At 35.6% G+C, this 26201-nt stretch overlaps 1 protein-coding gene across 1 annotated transcript in view; it reads left to right on the plus strand.

Annotated features, from left to right (window-relative positions):
* LOC134527322 (sphingomyelin phosphodiesterase 5-like) overlaps positions 1–26201 on the plus strand; it is a 112118-nt gene that overhangs the window by 77822 nt on the left and 8095 nt on the right. Inside the window, exon 4 of the mRNA XM_063359891.1 lies at positions 24414–24622. Within this exon, the coding sequence (XP_063215961.1) occupies positions 24414–24622 (209 nt within the window). The remainder of the gene's footprint in view (positions 1–24413; positions 24623–26201) is intronic.

Here is a 26201-nt window from a genome sequence, read left to right on the forward strand (position 1 = left end):
CAGTTATGGATTATGATTACTTTTTTAATGGTTTTATTTTCAAAAAAACCTTTTAGAAGTTGTATGAAGACGACAACGTATTATGTAGGATTATTTCCGAATTCTCTCGTAATATTTTGAAATATTATTTAAATAGAGGGATAGTTATTTATATCAAGCACTTACATTTTAAGTCTGTTCATAAAGGTATTGACTGCACTTGGAAATCAGTTTTAGGAAATTTTTTATTAAAGTATTGCAAAAATTTTAAGCAACCTATCTACAATTCCATTAGATATAGATTTTTCTTTGTTCTGGGAATGGTGATTTTTTCACATGTGTCACTGTTTGTGTATAAATTGATTGCAAATGTTTTAGTAGCAATTATACACTGCCTCAGTTCTCTATCCATGCATATGTACTCCATGTTAAGTTACAAATACTCGACTGACAATTACATCTAAAATAAGCCATAGCATTTGGTGTTTGCAGACCTGATGTTTGCGTTATGTAGTGGTGGATGGCTGCCATATTAATATCCTCTGGTAGACATTGCTAGTGTTGATTGCCGGCATTGGTCATGATGGATGACATTACTGATGATGCCAGGTTATACTTAAAGATTTATAAAATCCAGAGGGTGGAGGTGGTATTTTACGAAGTATGATTGCATTCGCCCATCTCGAGGTTCAAAAGCAAGGATGCGAGCCATAGGACAAAAAACACTAAAAGCAGGCACACGTACAAATTAAATAAGTAATATACTGAATACCGATGGCAATTTTTTAAAAGAATGTTAGGCCACTAAAAGGCCATATTAAATAGGTGTATGTCAGCAATTATAGGGGTACTAATTGTGGTATGACAAACTACCAAATTATGGTACACTATAGGAAATACAATGTTAAAACTTATGAAAGGCCTAGGGGATATTATGCTATAAGAATGATACAATTCATGGTATTCCAGTCGTGTTCATACCCCTGCCAACCCACTCCCTGAGTTGGCACTAAAAAGCCATACAGCAACTCAATCCCAGGGAAAGCTGCCAGAGCACGACACAATCTCAGTATACTTTAAAAAAACAGCCATAAAGGGACATTAGTAATATGTTTAAATAGTACCAGCCATTGCAATTGGAGGACAATAATGTATGCCAGTAAAAGCTGTAGGAGTGCCACACAGTCAAGATTTGCACCCAGGGCACCCAACAGGGGCACTAGTGATATGATTTAAATTCCCCAGAGTGTGCCATCAGCAAGAACACTACCATATTGTATTAAGGACAAGGCGGTTTTTTATATATCCACAATGTAGGGCAGAGAACGCATAGTGCAGGTAAAAAGGTGTTCATAGATACTGCTGCGAATACACACATATTGTGCATCATTAACTGTAGGTCAGTGAAAGCTGCCAGAACAGGAAGGATTTGAGATTTATTACTAAAGCACCTGCAAGGGTAAAAAACTGTTAAATGTGTTTCGAAGAGAGTGCATCGCTGGTAGGGGGTGGTAGGAAGGGCTGATAAAGGGAATTGGTAAGCAGGGAAAAAATTACAGGAGGTACGTCGTGTCGCTTCCAAGGCACAAAAGGGGCGGGGGGAGAAGAAAAAAGGGGAGATAGACAGGTAAATGAGAAATACTACCTTAAAGGTGAAGAAGTATATGCAAACATCCATTAGGAAAGGATAAAATGTCAATGTAAAAAAAAAACTTACCTTGAGAAATACTTACCAGTGCCTTATTACTATCATAAAGGCATTGAGGAATAAATAATCATAATTATGAAGTTAAAAAAAAATATTACACAACTGCAACACCCGTGCCTTATAATTTGACCCTTAAGAGTGAGCGACTGGTCGGAGGCGGAAGAAGGAAATGACAAAATCGTGGAGGAGCCACGGAGGCCACGAAATAGACTTGCAAACAGTTCCAGAATCTTTTCATAGAGGGCACTGTCGTAGCTGGGTAGCTGCTGTCAATCAAGCAGGATTAGCTGCCGTCACTGTGTCTAGCTGGAGCGGTTGGGGCAGGGTTGGGCCGTTATGAAGAGCAAAACAGGAAAGGTTGGGGAGGGGGGAGCGAACTCGTCCTGCGACGTAGCTGGGCTGTGTAAGGCGCAAGGAGTGTGTTTGCGCGTCCGCTATTTCTGATCTGTCAAACTCAACTCGCCATAAATCAAAAACCATTTAGTCAAACGACGTCCAAATTTGTCAGTATAATTGTGAACTGTTTTGCCAACAATAATATCCGTTAATCTTCTTAATGTAAATAATTTCATTTAAATATATATAATAAACCTACGAGGCCTTAAAAAAGCTAACCGTGAATTGATGTATCTGATTTTTCATTGCGAAGTATTTTAAATAAAGAAAAGAGAATTTTTTCTGCGTGCATAATATTGCTAAATTTATAGAAATAAAAATTTTATAAGTTTCAACATCTGTTTTAAAATGCTGTAATTTAAAACAAAAATATTGTTGAACACATTTTATAGTTAGGTCTTTTGTTGCAGCCGATTTGGATAGAATTTCAAAGAAAATATACATGTTATAAGGCACGTCATCTGCAAAACGAAGAAGCAAATTTTGTTATTTGGTTTCAATTTGTAAAATATTAATATATGTCTTCCAGGTAATGTAAAACACCTAACAACATTTGAATAGTTAAGTGCAGAATGTAAGTTAGCCACTTTATGCATTAACTTTTTCAAAGTGAATTTACTAATTTTCCAATTAAATTTGTTTTTATTGTGTTTATCATTATGCATTAGGAAACATCTATTTAAAAAAAAAGTCAAAAGATATATTTCGAAGATAATATATTAAAAGTTTGTATTGATATTAGATACCTTTTGAAACATATTAATTTGGAATTGGTAACTTGTTGCCACTGGATGATTCATTTGTGTTACTATCTTGTGTGCATCTGTAAATAGATATAAACAATCTATTTCAAAAAAGCCTACAGGCGTACGTAGATTTCAAAGTGAAAGTGATTTGAAGATTTTTACAAACTCCTGGAACATTTTAAATGTACATAACATCCTATTATAGATATTTTACCCAATATTAAAAAATGTCCGACTAAACATTTTCTTGCATTCCAGACAGTGAAACTATTTTTAATGTTTTTTCACAACTCAATACATTCAGCATTTAATGTCTAAACGAATTTAATATTGTACCTACTAAGTAGTTATGTAATTGTTTTCAACCTTCAAACACTACTTTTCATCCTTGCCACTAATACGTGGTCGTACACAAATATCCTTTGGACAAAGGTTTAAGGTAATATTAAAAAAAGGTAATAAAAATAAAATTCGATTAAATTGATACTTATTAAGGTTAGGTATTGTTTTTTTTATAATCCAAACTTCGGTTTTTATTGTTCTTTTTATCAACAATTATTTCAGCTTAACGTTTTAGGAAAAGTTTCTAAAGTTTTATAAAAATATTTGTTAAAAAAGTAATAACATTTTTATATTTCTATCGTTTTTATTCCCACCCCACGCAGTAATGGTTTGTAACATAAAATTTACTTAGAAAAATATTTGCAACACTAAAAATGTAAACAAAAACAAAAATTAATTCCATAGAGTACATGATAAAGATCTTTTAATTATTCTCATATTCCATACCAAAGTTTTCAAAACCCCTTGCAGCAATGGTTTGTATTATCAAGAATGTTCTTAGACAAAATGTTTTGGATGAATATTATAAGATTTAAGCACAGTTTGAACGGATTTTATGGTATGCCTAAGAAGGGAACTGTAATTTTTTTTAATATGCCTCTCTTTTTTCAGTCCCTTGCAGCAATTTTTGTGTAATCAAAATTTTTTCTACACATAAGTTTAAGATTAGAATTATTAAATTAATACAAAAATCGTACGGATCCAAAGTTGTGCCCTTGCTATGATTTTTTTTCCTTCTCCAACTCTTGTTTTTTTAACCCCTTGCAATATTGGCTCGTCTCGTAAAAAATAATTTTAGAACAAAATTTTAAGTTTTACAAAAAATTTGAACTGATTTGATAGTGTTTCTTCTAAGGGAGTAATGGTTTTTTATAACTAACCCATATTTATATAACCCCTTTAAAACAGTTCGTCTAATCAAAAAATGTTTTAGACTAAATTTTTAGATCAAAATTAAAAGATTAACAAAGATTTGAACGGATTTGGTAGTGTTTCTACTAAGGGCGCTTTATGAATTATTTTTAATAATTCGCCCTTATTTTTTAACCCCTTTCAGAAAACGTTTCTCTAATCAAAAAATGTTTTAGACAAACGTTTGAGATAAAAATCATAACAATAATACAAAAATTCATAGATCCGAAGTTGTGCCTACATTGGGAGCTATGATTTTTTTATTGTCCTCAAACCCTTGTTTTATCAACCCCCTGCAGTTATGGTTGGTCGTATAAAAAAAATAGCTAAGACCAAAATTCAAATTTTAATACGTTCAAACGAATATGATATTTCTCATATTATGGGAGTTATAGCGATTTTTCGGGTTTTAGGAAAACCTTCCCCAATTCTACCACTTTGGTCAGATATTGTCTATAAACGAACTTGATCGAAAATTTTCACTGTCAGAACTTATTTCAGTTTAGAAGTGATTGGTAAAAAATTGCGGCAGTTATCGTGTCCACAAATTGTATTTGAGGTCTATGGACCATGAAACGATAAACTATATAAAAATTTCCCATAATTCACACCGTGGGTTCGGCTACAAAAGGTAGCATTTACTTGAAATTTACCTAATAACAATCAGTGTAAATCGTGTCAGTAGTAATAAATATGCTGTGAATAAAAATTTCGTGAAAAGTTGCGTATAGAATTAGGATTAAAAGTAATGCGTACTACATAAAATATAAAAATTCATTCTAAAGGTAAAATTGTTTATTCGTCTAGCTCTGCAAATTATGTGTTTATACAGTTTTGGGGGAGCATTGTTTAAATCCTATTTTAAATAATAATATTACTCTAAATATATTATTAAAATTTTACATTTGTTTAGTTTTCCATGAAATCTTAAAACATCGACAAATGTGCATTTGAAAAAAGAAGGGGAGGAAAGTATTTTCAGTACATAGTTGTAAGTTTGTATTGTAACAGTAAATACGCAAGAAAGACATTTTAACTGAATCTGTTTGTAAACACCAAACTGAATTTTCCTTATGTGTGGTTGGCCTGAAATTGGCGAAGAAACATGTTAAACAAAGATGTAACTCGTTGGATCACATATTGTAGAACCAAATGTATTGTTATCATTAGTTTTGCATGGATTTATTACAAAATTACATAAATTAAATATGATATATTTGTTAAGTAACATAACAAGTATGCTGACAATATTTAAATGTTCTCGTCGTATTGTTTTAAATGGAAAATTACCATGTTAGGTTTAGCCATTGTTTTCATTTAAAATCGTAATTTTTCAGAGTACACCATCGTGCCAGTTATCAATTGTAATATATTGACATAGTTTTACATAGTTTGTAGTCTTGTTGTAAACGAAATACGTTAAACAAATTTTCTGGGCATAAAATTTCATAAACTGAATTCAATTTCTGTGTTATAATAAGCACATGATAAAGAAAGATAAAAAAAACGCAAAGGTCTCGTTGCGACCTCAGCTTATCATCCTTAATTAAAGTAGTAAAGTAACATACCAAAATTCTGTGTGTAAATAAATGCATTTTTGTTGTCAGTTCCATTTGATTTTTTCTAGTGTTTTAGTTGCAGAGCAAATCGAAAACAAAACATCATTATTTCATTAGTCAGTCTGCTAGCAAAAACCTCCCAATTGTAAATATATGTGGTAAAATTATGATATTGTATTAACACAAATAATACAAATAATTTGTAACAAAACGTAGAATTAATGATGTGGTAGTTAAATTGCGTGAATAAGCCTATGGTGAACCTAGCATCCAACCAAATAGTGGTCAGTACACACTTAGAACTTTCTTGTACGAAAATGTGTACCCTTAAATATTTCGAATGCATATTTGGAAGTTGTGTTTGAACCAGTTGGAGTTTATTCGCTCAATATTAATTGTTTAGGTATAAGGGAAAATAATGAAGGCAAAAATGGAAATATAGTTGTTAAGAGGACTACGTCATTATTTTAGCGACATGATGCAAAACAGGCAATATTTCTTCGAAAGGCGAACCGAAATTTTTTGCATTTGGACGTTGCCGGGGATCTCCCGTTTCCCCCGCCCTTCTCATTCCGTCGCTTCTGCATCCTTCAGGGCATGCAGATGACAACAGGCGCCCAGTTACAAGTCTGCCTTCAGGGTATGAGACTCGAGTACCCTACTCATAAAATTTTTATTTATTCATCCACTTAGATATAATTATTTTCAAATTACTTTGTTACTTTTGCTGTTTACATCGTTTCACCTTTAATCGTCCCTGTGGCAAGTTATATCATATATTTGCGAATATAAAATAGGTACTACGTTTAGTTTTTAAAATTACTTTTACGAGATGTAAAGAAGTAGGCCTACACTCGTTCATGGGATAGACTATATACCATTTGAAGCCAAAAGCTTGTAACGGCATGAGTTTAGGTGTGTGTGTGTGTGTATGTATATATATATATAATTACGAACATTCCCTTGATATTGTAATGCAAAGGTGTAGAACTAACATAAATAAACCAAAGAAATACTACCACTTACGCAAGTTATTAAACAATGAATTCAACTCTAATTTTTATGAGTGCTGTTGATAACGTTCCAATGATCACAATATGTGATAACCTGTGATCACGTTAACAGTGTCTCTTCTCTTACACACATTTATATATTGTCTTCGCAAACCCAACGTCTTTCAGAAATGATAAAAACTTTACGTCCATTATAGAACACACAGTGCGGCATATTAACGAGGAGTGATAACGGACAAAATCTAATCTGCCATGTTCCTGGCAGCGTAGTGGCTCTAGATTGTTACTTATTCAACTATATGCCCTCACCACTGACCTACACGGTATACCTTCCCACTCTTTGTACCATGGCTGTTACCCTGATGATGGAGATTACAATTTATGGCGAAAGAGTAGCAAGATTAACAACATTAACACTGCTTTAATCTTTAAGTTGAGTCACTTCAATACATTACGTAAACAGCATTGTAATAATATAACTTTATCATGTCACAAAAATTAAAAAATATAAGAACTAGTGGAACACTAGCTTTTTTGAACTGAAATAAAATTGGTAAATAAGCATTTTAAGAACTTTTGTCTTTAACTTCCGTTACGTAATTCTCCATGATGCTTTCAAATGCTTGTTTCAGAAAAGTTTTAATTTACAATACAGTACTGTGCAGATTTAAATTCAGTCAGACATCTCGGTCTGTTTTAATTTGCACACTACCGTTATCATATTAATGAACGGCCAGACAGAACTATGAAAGCATCCGTTGCAGTCAGTGCTGCAAGTGATTGTCCAGTAGACTGTGAGTTCTGCATATGTATTTAAATCTAATTTTGTCAACTTATTGAAGGGAGGTGAATTATTTTATTGTGACAGTGAATAAGTGCAATGTTGCAAGTATAAGTTCAAGGCAAGGAAATGGTAAATACTGCATCAAAACACAATCACAATAACACGAAATGGTTAATCGGGACACGACTAAGCTCCGAGGCGGGGCTAATAGTACAATATAAACCAACTTAGCAGCTTGGTACGCTGTTGATAATATGTAACATTGATAATATTTACTCAGTCACTGAACTGTTTATTAGTGCTACATTCGTTTAGTCACAAACTATTTATTGGTTGCCGCAAAAAAAAAAATCTGTTCCCACGAAATGTATTTTCCTCAATATAATAACTGTAATGCAAAGGGGCTGATTTATAATTATGCTGCTTTTCAAAAATGTTCTGTGGTTATATCATTTCTTGATAACTCATGCCAGTTTTGCGCATCTGGCGAGACAGCTACTGGAATACGGAATTGTATGATCGATGCTATAGGACTTATTATAACAAAGCGTGGGCGAACCGAGCAGTCAGACTAATACTGTGGACAACACGACGACGACAGCACTAACAAACACACAAGTTTTTCAATGACAGTAGTTGCGACGTTTCGGGAACTGACATCTGTTCCCGCCATCAGGCACAAACAAACTGTTTGTGCCTAATGTCATTGAAAAACTTCTGTGTTCGTTAGTGCTGTCGTCGTTGTGTTGTTCACAGAATTTTTTATTTTCATCGTTGTGTTTATGTGTTTGCTGCGTTGTCCAGCTTTTCTGCCTGCTTGCATCCAATCTGTCTCACTGTATGTCCACTGTGTTCGTCTGTGTTTAATACATTTTTTTTAATAAATTCCTTTCACGGAATTCTTGTGCTCTCTAGTTTTTTTGAGGTTAAATATTTGGTCTGTGATGTTTTCGTTGTATTGTCCATATTTATTTTTATTTTCCTTGCTGGTTCAGACTGTGTTCGAATACATCTGACTCGGTCTTGTTTTTCTTTTAAATTATTTTTTCTCTGTTGTTAATATTTTATTTATTTATTTGGTTTTCGGAGGTTTTTAGATGACTAACAGTTCAAAACATAAATGGCGCTGTCCAAAATAATTAACTAAATCGTGGTTGTTATAGTATAGTATTACAACCAGGCACTATAAGACACTCACATCCGCGCTTATTGTATATTGTAATTTTTATGCTATTGTAAAACAAACTTTTTTGTTTTGTACATTTTATGCTAATTCTGTTAAATATTTTCGTTTTGGTGCTTACTGTTCATTTGTTCTGGGGTATGTTTAGTTAGCAGTGTATAGATTAATATAGAGAAAAATGTTTTGTGGTTCGAATCTTAATGGAGACGCGGTTTCTTTAAAGTTAACTAGGGTCTATTTTCTTTAAAATTCCATTAACGTTTTTTTAGTAAATAACCAGATATATAAAAAAAGTTTTAATTGTAATTTTTGTAATTTAAATTGTTGTAGTGTTATTTGAAAGCAGTGTACTTCGCCATTGTTCAGGCCATATGCACTTATTTCAGATGAAAACCAAGATAAAATTTTTTTTCCAAATAAATGACAAACTGTCGTTGAAATTAATAGTGTAGTTAGGATGATTATATAAAACAATAGAGACTTCAGTAACACGTGCATTACAACTATGCCATAATAACAACTTCCGTGACATCACGTGTGTGATATTAATTTTACGAAAATACAGCAGTACGCATTCAGAAATGTTAATAAATTTAACTAAAATACAAGTTGTATACTAAAATAGTTGCAGCAAAGTCTTAGCATCGTTAACGAAGTGCCTATTTAGTTACGAGCAGTTTTCTGGGCAAGGGAGTTTAAGTATATATCCACTTATTTATGAAACAGCTATGCAAGTAATGATTAGGCCCGTTTGATCGTGACACGCAAACGTATACGTATCACGAAAAGGGAAACGTAAGACCCTTTAAGTTCGTTCTACATTCACACGTAAGTGTACACATATTCGCATCCGCAAGCGTAAGAGAGATGGAGAAATGGGCAATGCCGAACTGTTGTGCATGCGTTCTTCCATGCAGCTAATAGCAATGCACTATTTTATCACTACGTATACAATGTACATGTCCATTTTATTCTTGTTTTTGAATATTAGGGTCCGCGGTGGTCGATGGGTCAGACCCCTCGCCTCCCACCAAAGCGATCTGGGTTCGATCCCAGCGGGGCAGAAGCCCGGAATTTCGCACGTAGGAATCGTTCCGATTTCGTGGTTGGCGGGGTTTCTCGGGGATCTCCCGTTTCCACCGCCCCACTCATTCAAGCGCTTCGCCATTGCAGGGCTTCATTGCTTTCATCCCTTAGGGCACGCAGATGTCTACAGGCGCCCAATAACAAGTCTGCACTCGGAGTACGATACCATACCCTTAGGTACCTTCCCCATACGATATTTATGTATTTGCTAGTTATTTCCGCTTTATTATTTAAGACGTAATTTTTTCTGTCTGGAATATCAAACAGTCTAGTTTGGTGTACACCTCTCTTTCGGGAATACCAGTTATGAACGGCGAAAAAAGGCTGGGTAATGATAATGGCTCAAGTGAAAAAAAAAAAAAAATGTCAATAAACAAACAGAAGCATATTTGCGGCACACTTTAAAGAATGGAAATATTTAGTTTTAGAGCTCGATTAAGCGCGAAATTCCAACAAGTAATGCCTTCGGCATGTCGGTTAGTCTACATACATCGTGACTTTAAAACCGGTGGATGTAGAAATGATTTTATGAAATCTAGGTTGTTTACCTTGTTTGTTATGTGCTAATTCACACAATTTTATGTTTTTATACAGTATGATATATAAAACTTATTTATTTAAAACCAAAAGTGACATTTCAGTACATTGATAAATTTACCGTGAAATACAGACAAACTAATTGTTTAAGTTTTATCAAAACGAAGCCGAATGTGTTATGTATAAATGCATTCCGAGATGTAAAAATTACAGTAAGTGATTAATAGAGACCTGCAAAATTCGCGGTTTCGATGGCCTTCAGGATAGACTGCACATACCCCTGTACACTCGGGCAAATAACTCAAGTTTATTGGCTGCCGACTTGTAGGTCGTCTCAGCTGGTTTGTCTGTGATTCGATCCTTCTTTGGTTGAGGGTTTATAACTGGTTGAGATTCGTCCAGATGAACAGTAAGCCAATAGCAAAATTATCTAAGAGGTATATGTGTTTGAATTCTAGCCTATCACCGAATGAATCCGCGAATTTTGCAGGTCTCTAGTGATTAATCATACATTACCGTACGTGTGGTACGATATTTGACATATATATATTTAAGTGCCCAGACGCGCGAGAGTAACAAGCACCTAATCAGTTACGTGAATATGAGATGCAGTGATATGCAATACAACCAGTCACGAAATCTATTCGCGAAATTCAGACGTCTCTAATTATAAGCCGTTTGACTAGTTAAATGCATCAAACAGAAGTCATCATGCACAATTCAACGTAAACTAAACATAAAAACCAATGCATGTTTAAAATTTCACGTTTGATCTTGTTTACAATGATGTTGCTGACGTCAGTATTTTTTACGCTTATTGGCGCAAGTTTTGTTATGTTTCTGTGAAATCCGTACTCTGTAGAACGAGCTGACGGAGTACCGTAAATGGTCGTCTTGCGTTTACGAGATGCGTTTCGGTTTGATTACGTTTCCGTGTCATTACATAACGGGCTTTAATGATAACAAGGTTTACTGTCACTGGCCATGAAGGCGTACTGAGAGTAGGGAGGCAGACGTGTGAGATAAACAAAATTGTAAGTGAACAGGGAAAAATAAGGTAACGTTAATAAAAATTAATTATAAATAATTCAATATGATTACTAATTATTAATTGAACATAGGAGCTGTGGATGCAAGTTTCTTTCAGCTGGCACAAGGAACTTGAACGACAGCACTGATACACTCTGCACTTCCATGGTTCAGTGGTCAGAAAGAGGCAGGTAACAAGGCACTGCCCCCTTTCCTGATCTTGAAGAGAGATAAGCGGCTTAGCGCGGTCTCGCCAGTCGCCACCACGAGCCAGGTAGTAACTGGTTCAGGGAAGTTCCCGCTGCTCAATCCTTAGCAGCACTGTTCAGGGCTCTTCAGCGCGTATTATTTTTAAACGGCTGCGTGTAAAATTCGAAAAACAACGCGAAATTGGACTTTTAACTAACCTTCGATTAGAGTTTCCAGGCAGTGCACAGACATATGTTAGGTATCAAACGATGCAGTATTCTTTCTACTGTATAATAGTTTAACTTACATTTTGATTCGTCGAATACGAACTTATGTGGAAATAGTTTCACAGACGTCTGCACTCGCTACGTGTGAAAAATTGGTAATATTAACTGATCTTCGTTTGGCTTTCCCAGATATAGCTCTGACATATTTTAGCCTTAACAAATATCCATGGTGCTTTGTCTCTATAAGGGCTTCATCCCATCTCTCTACAATATGTTAGTAACGTGTAAGAGGCGATTTCATAAAAGACTGCACTTCTGCATTATGCAGATATTTATAATTTAATTATTTTATGATAGAATTTATGCACCTATTAACACGAAATTTTATTTTAGTAAACAAGAAGGTTACATGCCTATATAGTCAACGCGTCAGACACGAGACTTTTTAAAATTCTGTATAAAACTGCTTTAAATTATTAAAACTTAATGTTTAATATCTCAATTAAAATTATATGAAAAATTTCGAAACTACGTACAGACAACAACAGTAGCTAAATAAAACTTTTGACAAAATTTCATTCCAATCTGCAGAAAAAAATTTTACTATCGCTCACTCTTAAATGACATTAGAAGCAAATAAATTCTAATGTTTGTGGTATCTTTATCGGTCTTAGTAAAGCTAATATTATATATTTGTCCTCGACTGAAATGACCGGAGGCAACCTAAATTTTACCTCATATCAAAATATAAATTTCAAAACAGTATTCAAAGATCTCTAGCAACATTTAATTTAATACCAGACTAAATCCATATAAAGACTGGCAAATGTCTCAATATTTAACTCAGTTTAACTTTAATTTTTTTTATTATAAATACATCCACACACACAGCATTAATTATAGTTTCAATTGAGTTACTGACCAATTTAAATTTATGATGTTATTGATAAAATCTTCAATATCAGTACAATCTCATTGACTCAAAACAAAACTTATATTATCATTAAACTAAGTAGCTCAGGAAAACACAAAAGAGAATCTTTTATAGTACCGTAGAACCATCTTGACCCGGGCAGCATGCAGGCTATTTTTATAATCTTAACCACAAACTCACCTAATGCAATATAGCAATGATAATTGCATTGGAAGATATTTCAAAACACAAGCTAAACAGTTGTATGAGTATTAGAGTCTTTGATGCATTTTTTCCTCCGTCACTTGCAGGAATAAAAATTGCTCACTTTTTGGGGGGGAAAAACATCTTTGTCTAACTAAGGTTTATAAGAATTGATATTTATCGACAAATATGTTTTATTATTTGAAATAATTCTGTTCAATATTTTCTCGCGAACAAGATATTGATAGTTTAAAGCGTATTTTGTTAATCAGGAAAAAAATATTTGAGGGTTAATCCAGTTTTGACCCTGACACTTTGGCTGAGTGAGATTCGGCGCTGTGAACTCTAGGCCTACTCACATATGCTACCGCACTTCCTATCAAATACCACAACTTTGATATTTAGAGGTTAGTGAAGAGAGTGTTTGTTACCTATGTTTACCTGAGTTGTTTTTAAGTTTTATTTAATAAACTTATTACTGTTAGTGATGTTAGTGAGAGCTCAATGAGTGAAAATGTGTGATTGATATGTACTTTGCAAAAAGCCATTCAAGAAATCAAAGACAAAAATATATCATTTAGAGCTGCTGCAAAGAAATATTCTTTACCAAAGTCCACTTTAAGTGATCACATTTCTGGAAAATTGAAAGGTCTTCGCGGCAAACAGCCAATATTTTCAGAAGCTGAAGAACAGGTTGTTGCTGCTTACGCAGCTAAGGTAGCAGAATGGGGGTTACCTTTCACTTCACTTGACATATGCAGGGTGGCCACTCAACCGGGAAATCGGGAAATCCGTGAAATAACCGTGAAGTTTCGTGAGCACCGGGAATACCTTGAAAAAGCCAGGAATTTTCGTAGAGAGTCGGGAACGTGTATGTGCGGGATTTTTCATCATGAAATGTATACGCATCAGCAGTAAATAACCTTAGCTTTCCAATACATTTGTTGTATAAACTCTTTAAATAATAATTATCTTATTAAATGTAAGTTAAAATAACGCATTATGATGGCGAGTAACCACAGTTTTCGATGTCTATTAAAAAAAAATGTGACGAGTCTGCTTGCGCAGGTACGCACGCGCACAGCGATCGATCGATATTTCTCCCAGCATGCATTCTAGCAGTCAAGTCACATGACTTGTTTGCTTCCTCGTTCGTACACGGCCACGCGCGCTTCGCCATCTTGTACAGTTTTAGTGCTCGGACAAGGTTATACGATTTTCTACGCAAGTGAAGTGTGTTAGATGTTGGAATATTACGTTTAGAAGTCCATACGCGCAGCATTTGAGGATTTATGAATTGAAGTATTTTTGTGCGTGGCTCAAGTCCGTCTTATGTTTACAGTAATTGTTTAATATAAATCGCCGCATTTGAGTTTGATTTTGCATATATTTGTTTTATGATGAATATATCCTATTTACGTGAACAACAGAAAGAGTTTGATGTAACAACTATTTGTTTTATGATGTAAATATAACTATTTTCTGTACAGTAAGGTTATGTGATCTGCAACAGTGTGTAATTAATATGCCGAAGTGTTCCGTTACCACGTACAGTGATAAGTACAAAGATGAATTTGAGTGGGTGGAAAGGGACCCCAAGTGTAGTACAAATGCATTGTGCAAATTGTGTAATGGAAAAATCAATATTAGTAGTATGGGTAGAACCGCCCTTGTTAGTCATGCTAAAGGTGCAAAGCACACATTTGCGGCAGCAAATAAGGCAAGATCTTTACCTATGGATGTGTTTGTTAAGAAAAAACAAGATTTAAAGCCTACATCTTCGGTTGTAACACTTACACCATCTTTAGATTTGCCTTGCTCAAGCAGTGTAGTTCCGGCATTAAAAACTTTTCTTGTTAACGAAGAAACGTCCAAGGCAGAGATTTTATGGTGTTTAGCAAGTGTTATGTTTCATTTGTCATTTAGGAGTGCTGCTGGTTTGGCATCTTTGCTACCCATCATGTTTGCTGACAGTACCATAGCTAGTAAATTGCAGATACAGAGAACAAAGTTAGCTTACACAGTAGTACATGGAATAGCTCCTTATTTCACTGAAAAACTAAAAAATAAGTTAAATAGTTGTCCTCATGTTGTTTTGGCATTTGATGAAAGCTTGAATAAAATCTCCCAACATCAGCAAATGGACATTCATGTCAAATTTTGGGACAATGATAACAATGAGGTAACTAGTAGATACTTCACTTCTGCTTTCCTTAATAAGACCTGTGCCAGTGACCTTCTGGGAGCTATTCAAGAATTAGTCCCTCCTCAGCTTCTTGAGAAAACCATTCAAATTTCTATGGATGGGCCAAATGTAAATCTTAAAGTAGTTAAAGACCTTGAATATGTTTTACATGAAGGGAATGTTGATGCTCCTTACTTTCTTCAATTAGGAACATGTGGTCTGCACACTGTGCATAATGCTTTTAAGACAGGTGTTACATCTACAGGCTGGAAGTTGGTTCAGTTTTTAAGGGCATTGTACAATTTGTTCAAAAATTCACCTTCTAGGAGAGGAGATTTTATAAGTTACACAAACTCATCCAGATTCCCCCACAAGTTCTGTTCAGTTAGATGGGTGGAAAATGCTAAAGTGGCATCCAGGGCTCAGGCTATGCTACCTGACTTACTTTTGTACACTAGCAATGTTACCAAACAAAAGAAAGTTCCAGATTGTGAAAGCTACAGAATTGTTTCTGAATTTTTAAATGACAAACTTCTTGGGCCTAAATTAGCTTTTTTTAGTGCCATGGCAGCAGAAGTGGAGCCTTTCCTTAAGGAATTTCAGAATGAAGCTCCAATGGCTCCTTTTCTGTATAGTGCTCTTCATTTGATGGTCAAATCTGTAATGGAAAGGTTTGTGAAAGGAGATATAATTGAGAACAAAGATATCACGAAGATAGATCTAACACTCAGTGACAATCTTATATTTGCAAAGAATGTTGACTTGGGATTTTCCACAAAAGATGCATTAAAGAACTCTAAATTACATGTGAAAGAAGTAGATATTCTTCATTTCAAACATGATTGTGTCAAATTCTACAAATCATTTGTACAAAAGATTCTTTCTAAGTCGCCTCTCTCATTTAGGTTATCAAAGAATGTATCCTGCTTGGATCCAGCAGTAATTTGTGCTAGTCCCACATTAGCTCAACACAGGATGCAAAAACTTTTAGATGCACTTGTTGAGAAGAGGTGGATGGCTGGTTTGTTAGCAGACAAAATAAAAAGTGAATTTAGGGAGCTATGCAAGTTACCATATCTGCTGGAAACTGTAAAATCGTACAGAAGAAATGAAGTAAGGTTGGATAAATTTTGGATGCAAGTGGTTGATGTTGATAAGCTTTCACCAAACCTTACATTGTTGGTTAAAATGATGCTGATTATGTCCCATGGAAATGCATCGGTGGAAAGGGGCTTTTCAGTAAATGCAGAATGCCTTGTTGAAAATCAACATGAAGAGAGCCTGATAGCATTAAGACAGGTGTATGATTCTGTATCAATTTTAGGGGGCATAGGAAAAGTTCTAATTGATAAAAGTCTTATCCATTCGTGCCGGAATGCTCATGCGAAATATGTGGAAATATCAGAAATCAAGCGAAAACAAAAGCATGAAGAGTCAGTTGCTATCCAAGAAAAGAAAAGGAAAGCCTTAGAAATTAAGGAATTGGAAGCCAAGAAGGCTAAACTGCTAGCAGATGCAGCAAAAGCAGCTGCATTAATTGAAGATGAGATTTCAATGAAAAGAAAGTAACAAGTAAGTTGTCCATTTCCTGTTATCTTCTAAGTGTATATACCTAATTGTAATAATTCCTATGTAGTTCAATAATTTTACGGCGTTAAAAATATTTTACAGCCATTATTTGTTGTGATTTATAATTTTCAAGTTTGTTGCCATGCAATTTCAGTGAGTTGAGAAAACCTGGAAAAAACCAGGAATTTCAAAATGTCAAATGGGTGGCCACCCTGCATATGCCTTGTCGTGAAAATGTATTAGGAGAAGAAGGCCATCAGGTGTCTGATGAAGAATGGTTTAGCGGATTTTTGTCCAGATATCCCGATCTCAGACTACGCATGAGTAGAATTATCACCCATAGGCAAGCAATGATCAGCCTTGATGAGGTTTCAAAATACTTTGAAAACTTTAAACTGACTTTTGGCAACACACCCCCTGCCAACATACTGAACTACAATGAAACCAACCTGAGTAATAACTCTGACTCATCAAAAGAATTTTTTAAACAGGGTAAAAAATACCCAGAACAGATTTTGAACAGCTCAAAAAGCTGTATTTCCCTCATGTTTGCAGGAATGGCAAATGAGGAGTTATTGCAACCTTACATCTGTTATAAGGCAGAACAAATATATGACACTTGGTTGTCAGGAGGCCCACCCAGGGCTCGTTACTACCTGTCAGAATCCAAATGGATTGACGAGGATATGTTCATGGACTGGTTTAAAACCATTGTTTGGCCTTGGGCAAAGTCTTGTGAAGGTAACAAAGTTGTTATTGGTGACAGCCTTTTAACGCACTTCTCTGAAGACATATTGAAACTTTGTGAGTCAAACAAAATCACATTTGTTTATCTTCCCACAAATGCAGAACGCTATATCCTGATCTGAACCACTTCTGTAATAGTCTTTATGTAAAGGAAAAATCTTTAGCTATTATATTTAAGCCAATCATTGCCACTGATCCCACAGTGTCTGGAAATAGATTTATGTTTCTTAAAGCTTATATCAGTGCAAACATGGTAAGAAAAAAACACATGTTTATAACTTAGTTTGTCAATTTGAAACAAAATTATGAAATTACAGCTATCCGGCATCTGGATGTATTTTTGCTCTAGGTAGTAACAGTCGACTTTGCAGTGGAAGCGTGGATGGAATTGATTAATTCTTATTTTCAAGAAATTAAAATTTTTTATTTCCTCTGTTTTCCAATACGAGAGTTAACACTTTAAAGCCCAAGCCCGAGTATGTATCGGGCTTAGGTTAAGTAATGAACGGCCCAAGCCCGAGGCACGCTCGGGCTTACACATTTAAATGAACTGATTTGAACTGCCGAATGATTATCGAGCAAAAGCTTTTCGTACTTTTTCTTGGGTCTCTACTGTATATTTTCTTCATATAAGTGCTGCTATCTGTTGGATTTTTAGGAACTTATTGGCCGTAACATATTCCATTTCTTCGTAACTCGTTTTTCTTTCTCTACTAACGTGTTTTGTTCGCTACTGCTATCTGGTATTCCTTTTTGTAACTAAATAGCGGGTGTTTTTTTACTTGCGCTGTAAAATTATTTCCCCGCGAATTTTAGTTGTATTGGCAAGTGGCGGAATATTTCTGTGATGAAAAATGGATGAATATAATAGTGGAGATAAGACAGTTGAATTTATTTACGATTCTGCTTCGGATGGCGAAGTGGAAAAGGACGATTCAGATGCAGACCCAGATTTTCATCCTAGCAGCACTGATGAAGGTAAGATAAATTATTTATTTCATTTCTGCTCTGTAAAGAGAGTAAGCATTTGTACAAAATGTTATTTGTTTAGGAATTGTACGAAATGAGTTCTCAAAAGTTAGTAAGTAAATAATTTGCATCATATAAAATAAATGTAATGTAATAAAATAATTCCAGCAACATAGCTGAACTCTCAATTTTTTTCTCTGATGCAGTGTCATAGCGTTTGAGCCTATGCCAATATACGCTATGTAATTGGTATTTTGGAAGAAACAATTATTTCACATTATTATAATTACTACAATTTTGTTTCAAGCCTTGATTGAATTAGTGTTAGGAATAATTATTATTTTCCAAAAGTATAGGCCTATTTCAGTAGCAATATTTCTTTATTCATATCTTTACTTTAGGCTACATTTATAAAATAAATAACTCCTGCCGATAATTTCTGTTGTAGAAAATGAAAACGACACCATTGTTCACCCGGATATTCCAGGCACATCTGGCACAAACCGGAGTAAAAGAAAACGCAGTAAAGAACCAGGAATGGTCACTGATGCTGAGTTGGGGTGGTCACCTATTGATACTCCCCCACCACTGCCATCATTTCAGGAACACAGTGGTGTCTCAGCACCCCTTGACGAAACATCCACACCTCTTGACTGCTTTTTGATTTTCTTTCCAGCACCCGTAGTAAAACTAATCAAACACGAGACAAACAAGTATGCAGCTTCAATTGTTGAAAGACAAAGACGTGCAAATAAATTGAAGAAAAATAGCATGTGAAGTTCTTGGGTACCAGCGAAACTGTAAGAAATATATTTATTTTTTGCCATCGTAATTCATATGTGTCTCGTCTAAAAGCCAAGACTACGAGACTACTGGTCAAAATCTGCATTCATATCCACACAGTTTGCACCATCCATCATGAGCCGCAACCGTTTTAGTTCTATTTTGGCAAATCTTCACATAAATGACAATATAACTTGTGTACCCCGGAACGAAATTGGCCATGATCCCTTACACAAAATTCGGCCTTATTTTGATCACCTTTGTACAGCCTTCTCATCCAGTTTCATTCCGTATGCCAACCTTACAGTGGATGAAGGCATGTGTGGATTTAGAGGACGCATCATATTCCGCGTGTACATGAAAAAACAAACCCGAAAAATATGGTATCAAATTATTTGTGGTATGTGATTCATCAACAGGCTATATGCTAAAAATGGAAGTCTACACTGGGAAAGGTGCTGCAGATAATAGCATTCTTTAACTTTTGAAAAGAATATTAGCTGATTATTTTGACAAGGGATACACTGTCTATATGGATAGATTTTACAGTTCGCCTGTTGTTTTTGACTATCTCTGGCAACGTAAAACTAAAGCTGTAGGCACATGCATGCCAAATCGCAAAGAACTGCCAAAAGATGCTATTGTAAGGAAAAAAATAAAGAAACAAGAAATGGTTTATATGAGAAGAAATCATCTCCTTTGTATAAAATGGAAAGACACGAGAGATGTTTTAGTTTTGTCAACAGCTCATCAAGCAACATGCACTGAGAAAGTTGTTCAAACAAAGGAAGGCCAACAGACTAAATCAAAGCCCGATGCCATACTGGACTACAATCTTCACAAAACTGGAGTAGACAGAAATGATCAGCTAATAGCATATTACCCATTCAAGCGAAAACAGCTAAAGTGGTGGAAAAAATTGTTCTTCCACCTCTTTGTAATGTCTATTGTGAATGCTTTCATTTTGTTCAAGGAGACACGAAGAGCAGACGACAAAAAGCGCTGCCATCTTGCAACATTCATGCAAGAGTTGGGAGAAGAATTGGTCAAAAAAGGTGGAGCGGAAAATGAAAATGAAGATGTGGGCAGTGCTTCGAACGCAAACAGGCTTACAGGAAGGCACTTCCCTGACAAAATTCCTCCTACAGAAAAAAAATCTCAGCCGACACGGATTTGTAAAGTCTGTTCAGAAAAAGGAAAAGCAGAAACAGGAAAAGCAACACGAAGAGAAACATGCTGGTGGTGCTCTCAGTGTCAGGTGGCATTGTGTATCCCAGGTTGCTTTAGGCTATACCACACTAAGGGAAATTATGTGAAATAAAAAAAAAAATGTCTTTTTGGACACGTGAAATTCAGAAGGCATGCAAACAGATGTTGGATCATTGTATGTGTTTTATTATCATCATTCTCGAAGTGTGTTTTGCTGTAAACAGTATTTATAACCCTCCAAGCAGTAATTGATTTTTTTATTGATAGTATCAGTGTTTGAGAGTTTTATTCCACTATATAAATAGGTGTTTTTTACAGTTTAGAAAATTACATGTAAAATAATTGTATTTGGTGTGAGTTTGATACACTCAAATAGTATTCATTACCCTACAAGTAGTAACTGATAAGGTTTTATATCGAGAACAAAATGTTTCTAGATTATAATATAGTTATGTAAATACATTTTTACAGTGTACAAATTTATGATACATGTAAAATTATTTTTTTTTTTGAAATTATTATACTTGATCTAAACAGTGTTTGCAATTCGCTAGGCAATTATTTATTTTTATTTTAGAAAGTATCAATTCTAAAGCATTTGATATCTGATAATATTTTTTTCTTACAGTGTAAAAAAATGGCCAATGTAAAATATTTATGTAAGATTTAATTTTTTACAATGTAATAACTGTCTAATTCATATTTATAAGAAAAAGATGTAAATACATTGATATAAATAATTTATTTTAATCTTATATAATAATGTCTGAGTTTTCTATAAATACATAAAAAAGCACTTTTTCAAAATAAAATAAAAATATTTTACTATCAAAATACGAGATAAATTCCTTTTTTCATGAAGTATATACTCTCAAAGATTTGATAGCTGTAAAGATATTTCAATTCTTTCTCAAAATAAAATTTTAAAATTTTAATGAAAATAACAAAAAATGGCTGGGATGTCAGGCCAAAACAATAACATGATAGCTGGGCTTGAAAGTGTTAAACTTTGATATTTCGGCTGTTCTAGAGATGTGCTCTATAAATACACTTTTTCAAAACGAATGCCACAGGTATGTTCCAGAAGTGAAAGAATCAAGCAAGTCTTTCCATAATTTGAAGGAGCAGCCACTATACATCTAATCGTAGGAGGCAATAGAGAACCATAACATTTTTCATTTTTACTAATCACATAGTCATAAATGAGAGAAATTGGTAAAAAGCGCTGTTTTGAATAGGTTTCATTTTAATACTAAACCTGAACACTATAAAACAAGCATCCTTGTACTATAAGCACTCAATGTGCTGTTAGTTATGCCTTGTATGAGAAGGAGGATTAAAAAAAGTGCATGTGTAGTTAATTCTGTTTTTTAATAAGTTGCTGTTTGAAGCACATCTTCCATGATATAATTTCTGGGATCCAGGAAAAAAATTATTGAGGGGTGGCATGGGGGTGAATTCGCTTGACGAGTCATGTCTTCTCCACAATCTAGCATATTCCAAGAGTACTAACTTTAAGGAAAGACACCAAGATAGCAAAGTATTAGCAGAAACAGCCAATAAAATTAGAAAATCTCCAGAAATGAAATTTGGGCAGAAAGTAGCTGTATGGACGGCCAATAAAATCATAAGAGATAATCTTAGGCTCGGTGCGGGTTTCAGATTGAAATCAACCAAAAAAATAAGTAAATCAGACATGAAAATCCATGTGAAGAAGGGATGTGTATTGCCCTTTATATCCCTCGCTCTGGCGGCCCCAGAATTTTAATATGCGGAGTGACGAGTGTTACCAAGACTCGTATTGATTCATGCAACAACGCCAAACTCTTACATCAAAATCAGAAGCACAATGCATGTACGCAAGTGCTCGCACATGCGACAAAAAATGGCTCCAGGTTGTATCTACACCCCTATCCTGCATCAGGTGGTGGGGGCCACAAAGAAGAAGAGGAAAGGAAAATCATGGCACCAGGAACATATGGGCGTAGTTTGAAGGAGATAAATACCACTCCTGTAATGTACACTGGTATCGTGTCAGTGAGTTAAATCAGTAATTGTGAGAGCCCTGCACTGTTTTTTTACTACTGCAGGAATCAGAAGACCACATGATCACAAGAACATTTCAAAGGTCTTTTGAGTGGATATATTTACCTAGAAAACATAAAAAATACTAATGCATGGCTCAAACTATTTTCACAGCTTGAAAAAGCAAGAGGGCCTGTTTCTGTACGAGAGCATGTCCACAATCATGGTCACACACCTGAACAATCCAGTAATTATCTCTGAATCCGAACAGAAGCATTAGCTGTTCAAGTATTGCAGAAAGTACATCAAAATAGTGCATTCACAGGAAGAATATGGCTGCCCTTCATTTAAAAGTTATATTTAATTTACACTCGTCACAATCGCCGTGCATGTCTAGTTTCCTCTAGAAAAAATGCATCCCTATTGCGTGCATGGATGGTTGAACCTATGAAGGAAGCCATCTTGATCCTACTGGCAGCCATCTCAAACTTTTCTTTGGTGTAACTTTTGGTTTGTCTCACTCTTTGCTATGTTTCTACTTCGCCATAATTAGTTGTGCCTAGAGAGGCACATAATGTTTTTTAATAGGGTTCACTTCCCTTCTATGATCCAAATCATTGATATGGTATTTTGACTGTTACTTGCCTCATGTTACTGTTTGCAGGAGCTTTTATACATTTGCGCCTTGTTGCATTAGAGAGTTATGCTATCTGAAATTGTCATTTTTTCCTTGGGCAACTGAGACTGTCGTATAATATTTCTTGCTCTATTTGTAGCTGTAATCATTACCATATTCCCTGTATTTATTTGTATTCGCTTTCTCCTGTATTTTGTGTTAAGGCCCTTAACTTGATGTCAACTTTTTTTCAGGGCATATTTTAGCATTAAATATTTAACGTTAAAATGGAATGCCTTGTAGTAATTGTTATCATGTTATCTTGTTATCTGTGTTTGTAATAGTTAAGTAATATTTAATTTTTTCTGATGCTAGATTGGCATTAGCCCTAAATATATTGTACTTGATAATTTCTTGCTGTGTGCATTCTAATGTTTGCTGGCTTTGCTTTCTTATAGATGCTTTTCAATGTGTGCATGAATTTTTCAGTATTAATTGGTGATCCCAGCTCTGTCTTTCTTAAATGTACACCAGTAACCCCTCTCTGCCCCTAATTCCAGCAAAGAGTACATTTGGCTCCTGTTGTGTTTTTCACAGGACTTGCAATGTATTGGGATCCGAGTTTGATCCCAGTACAGGAACAAGGATAGCATTAATTTGCAGCCCATTTAAGTAAGTGAAGTGCATGTATTATGCCTCAGCTGATGGATATGCATGCTGACTTGTTTTAGGGTGGAAGTATGGCATAACATTGCAATCGAGTAGAGCCAATGTAGTGCATGGCTGATGCCTCAGCTGGTTGGTATTATGTCTGATGTGTTTAAGGGAACAAAGATGTTACTACCTTACAGTCAAGTAGAGTCAATGAATTGCATGGTTCATTACTCAGAAGGTCTGTGTGCGTGCTTTCTTGTTCCATGAAACAAGGATGGCTCTGCTTTTTAGTTGAGTATAGCCAGTCAAGTTACTTGGCAAAAGCCTCGAAAGGTGAGGGTGCTTGTTCCATTCCAGGGGACAAATATGGCACTGCTTTGCAGCTTAGTCGAGGAAGTGAAGTTTGTGGCTGATGGCTTAGGAAACTACCTTGCATTCGAGTAGAGCTAGTGAATTGTGTGCATCATGCCTGAACAGGTGGGGTTGCCTGCTCAGTTGTTTCAGGGAACGATAATTGCCTTGCAACCAAATAGTGCCTGTAAAGTGCTTGACTTGTGCCTCAGAAAAGGGGGAATGCGGTCTGACATCTTCCAGGGCCTTACAGTCGAATAGAGTCAATGAGGTGCAGGCATGTGGACGTGCATGCTGACCTTTTCCGGAAGACGAGGGTGGAACAGACCTGCAGCCGAGTTGAGGTTGTGAAGTGCATGCCTGGTGCCTCAGCATGTGGAGCTAGCTGTATGCTTACCTGTTTCAGAGAATGAGGTTGCACTGCCCTGCAGCAGTTTAGGACCAGAGATTTGTGTTCTCATGCCTTAGCAAGTGGGTGCGCTTGGTGACTTGTTCCAGGAGATGAAGACGTGCGCGAGAGCATCCTGTTTGCGGAGTACCAGGATTTCTGTTCGCAGAAGCCAGGTTCAGATTATAAGTGGACTATAGGCACAGAGCTGCGGCACGTGGCCATGGGCGATGAGTGTGTGCGTGACCCTGAATCGTTCAGGCGTGTCCTCGTGGACGATGTAGTCCGGCGCTGGTACGTCATCGATGCCGATATCCTGGTGAGTTTCATCTGCAAGAATGGGATAATAGTGGTGTGAATGCTGGGAAATGTATGATCATTCTAACCTTGGGTGCCTCTGATGGACAGGAATTGAGCATATGGCACCATTTGACCAAACATTTGGTTTGATGCCCTTTTTCATGAATTTGTGAGTTTAGGCAATGGTACGAAACTAGAATTTACTTCTCTCCATCATTATCAGAGATATGTGTTTATAAATAGCCTGCAGAGAGCTGAGGCTACACAAGAGTTTGCAGAATAGCTGTAATAAGGAATGTCTGATATCTTTTGACATGTATTAAAAGTTTTTATTTTAAATATGCATTTTAAATTGTCAGTTTGAATTTGAACTATATTTTTTATTGTTGCTTGTTTTGTTATTAATTACCAGTAGTGGTTTGCCAAAGTTTTACAACATATGTTGCTGGAGAAGCACCTAAATGCAATTTAGGCTATGGCTTCACCCCTCCCCTCCCCTCTTCATTCCTAACCCTCCTTACTGTCCACTCCCCCTCCTTTTACCTTCATATGGTGACTCAGATTGCATTTGTAATATTTCTCATTGCTTCCTTGACCTAATCTTAAGCATGTTAACTCCCCCACTGTACTTTCCCCACACCCTTCCAAGGTTCCCTGCCTTTTGTACGGGGGTGCAATAGATCTCTGGAGCAGCTTTCCAGGATCCTTGTCCAATGAGGCAACTTCCCCTCTAGGATGAGTGTGGAGCAGTATTGTGATTGGCTGGAGGGTTAGGAATATGGAAGTTATGGTTGCAGAATCTCCCTAGTTCCAGGAAGGGAAAAAAATAAAGGTAGGAGGGTGAAAATTTTGTGGTTTCATGTGAAATACCTCAGCTAGGATATTCAGAGTACTTGCGAAGAACGGGAATTGTTGTAATTGGCTGGAGAGAAAGGATCACATTGTTGTAGAAACACTTATGTACCATGGTAAGTGAAAATATTTTGTTTGGTGCAAAATCTATCATTAAGTGTTTCTAAGGATGAGTAGTGTAAAATAATATGGCAATAATTTGGCAAGAAAATATTACATTGTACATGAAGAGTAGTTCCTTCCAATTATTCACTCTATATACTTGGAGCCAGCAAAGCATATTTAATTACTAGCAGTAGGTTAATCATTACACATGACAGTTTTTGATCAAAGTGTAGATAGACAAGTACACACAGTTTATTATTTGCAGCACATGAAGCTGACTTGGAAAAAGTTGGTAGTATCACCATCTATGTAGATTCTAGACAAAAAGGGGGGGAGGGGTATTACTGAGTTTTGGATTTTTCCTAAACTCCTTCGGAGACAATTATCATTAAGGCTGTAGTGAACTTCAACCCGTCGAGCTTGGGGAGCATTGGGGAGCACCCCATCACTGGTCTTCACAGGGAAGACTGTAACATAAAAAAAAATTCTTTCAGCGCAGCCTACCGGCATAGGTAGATTTCGATGTACCTATTTCTTCTGAAAACATTTTAAAAACTTAATGAATATCACATTGTTTATGTTCTCCAATATCCAATACTATTCCAAAATGATACGTAAAATATTTTCTAATATTCCACACA

The sequence above is a fragment of the Bacillus rossius genome, chromosome 1 (genome assembly GCF_032445375.1).
Source record: "Bacillus rossius redtenbacheri isolate Brsri chromosome 1, Brsri_v3, whole genome shotgun sequence".
NCBI lineage: Eukaryota > Metazoa > Arthropoda > Insecta > Phasmatodea > Bacillidae > Bacillus > Bacillus rossius.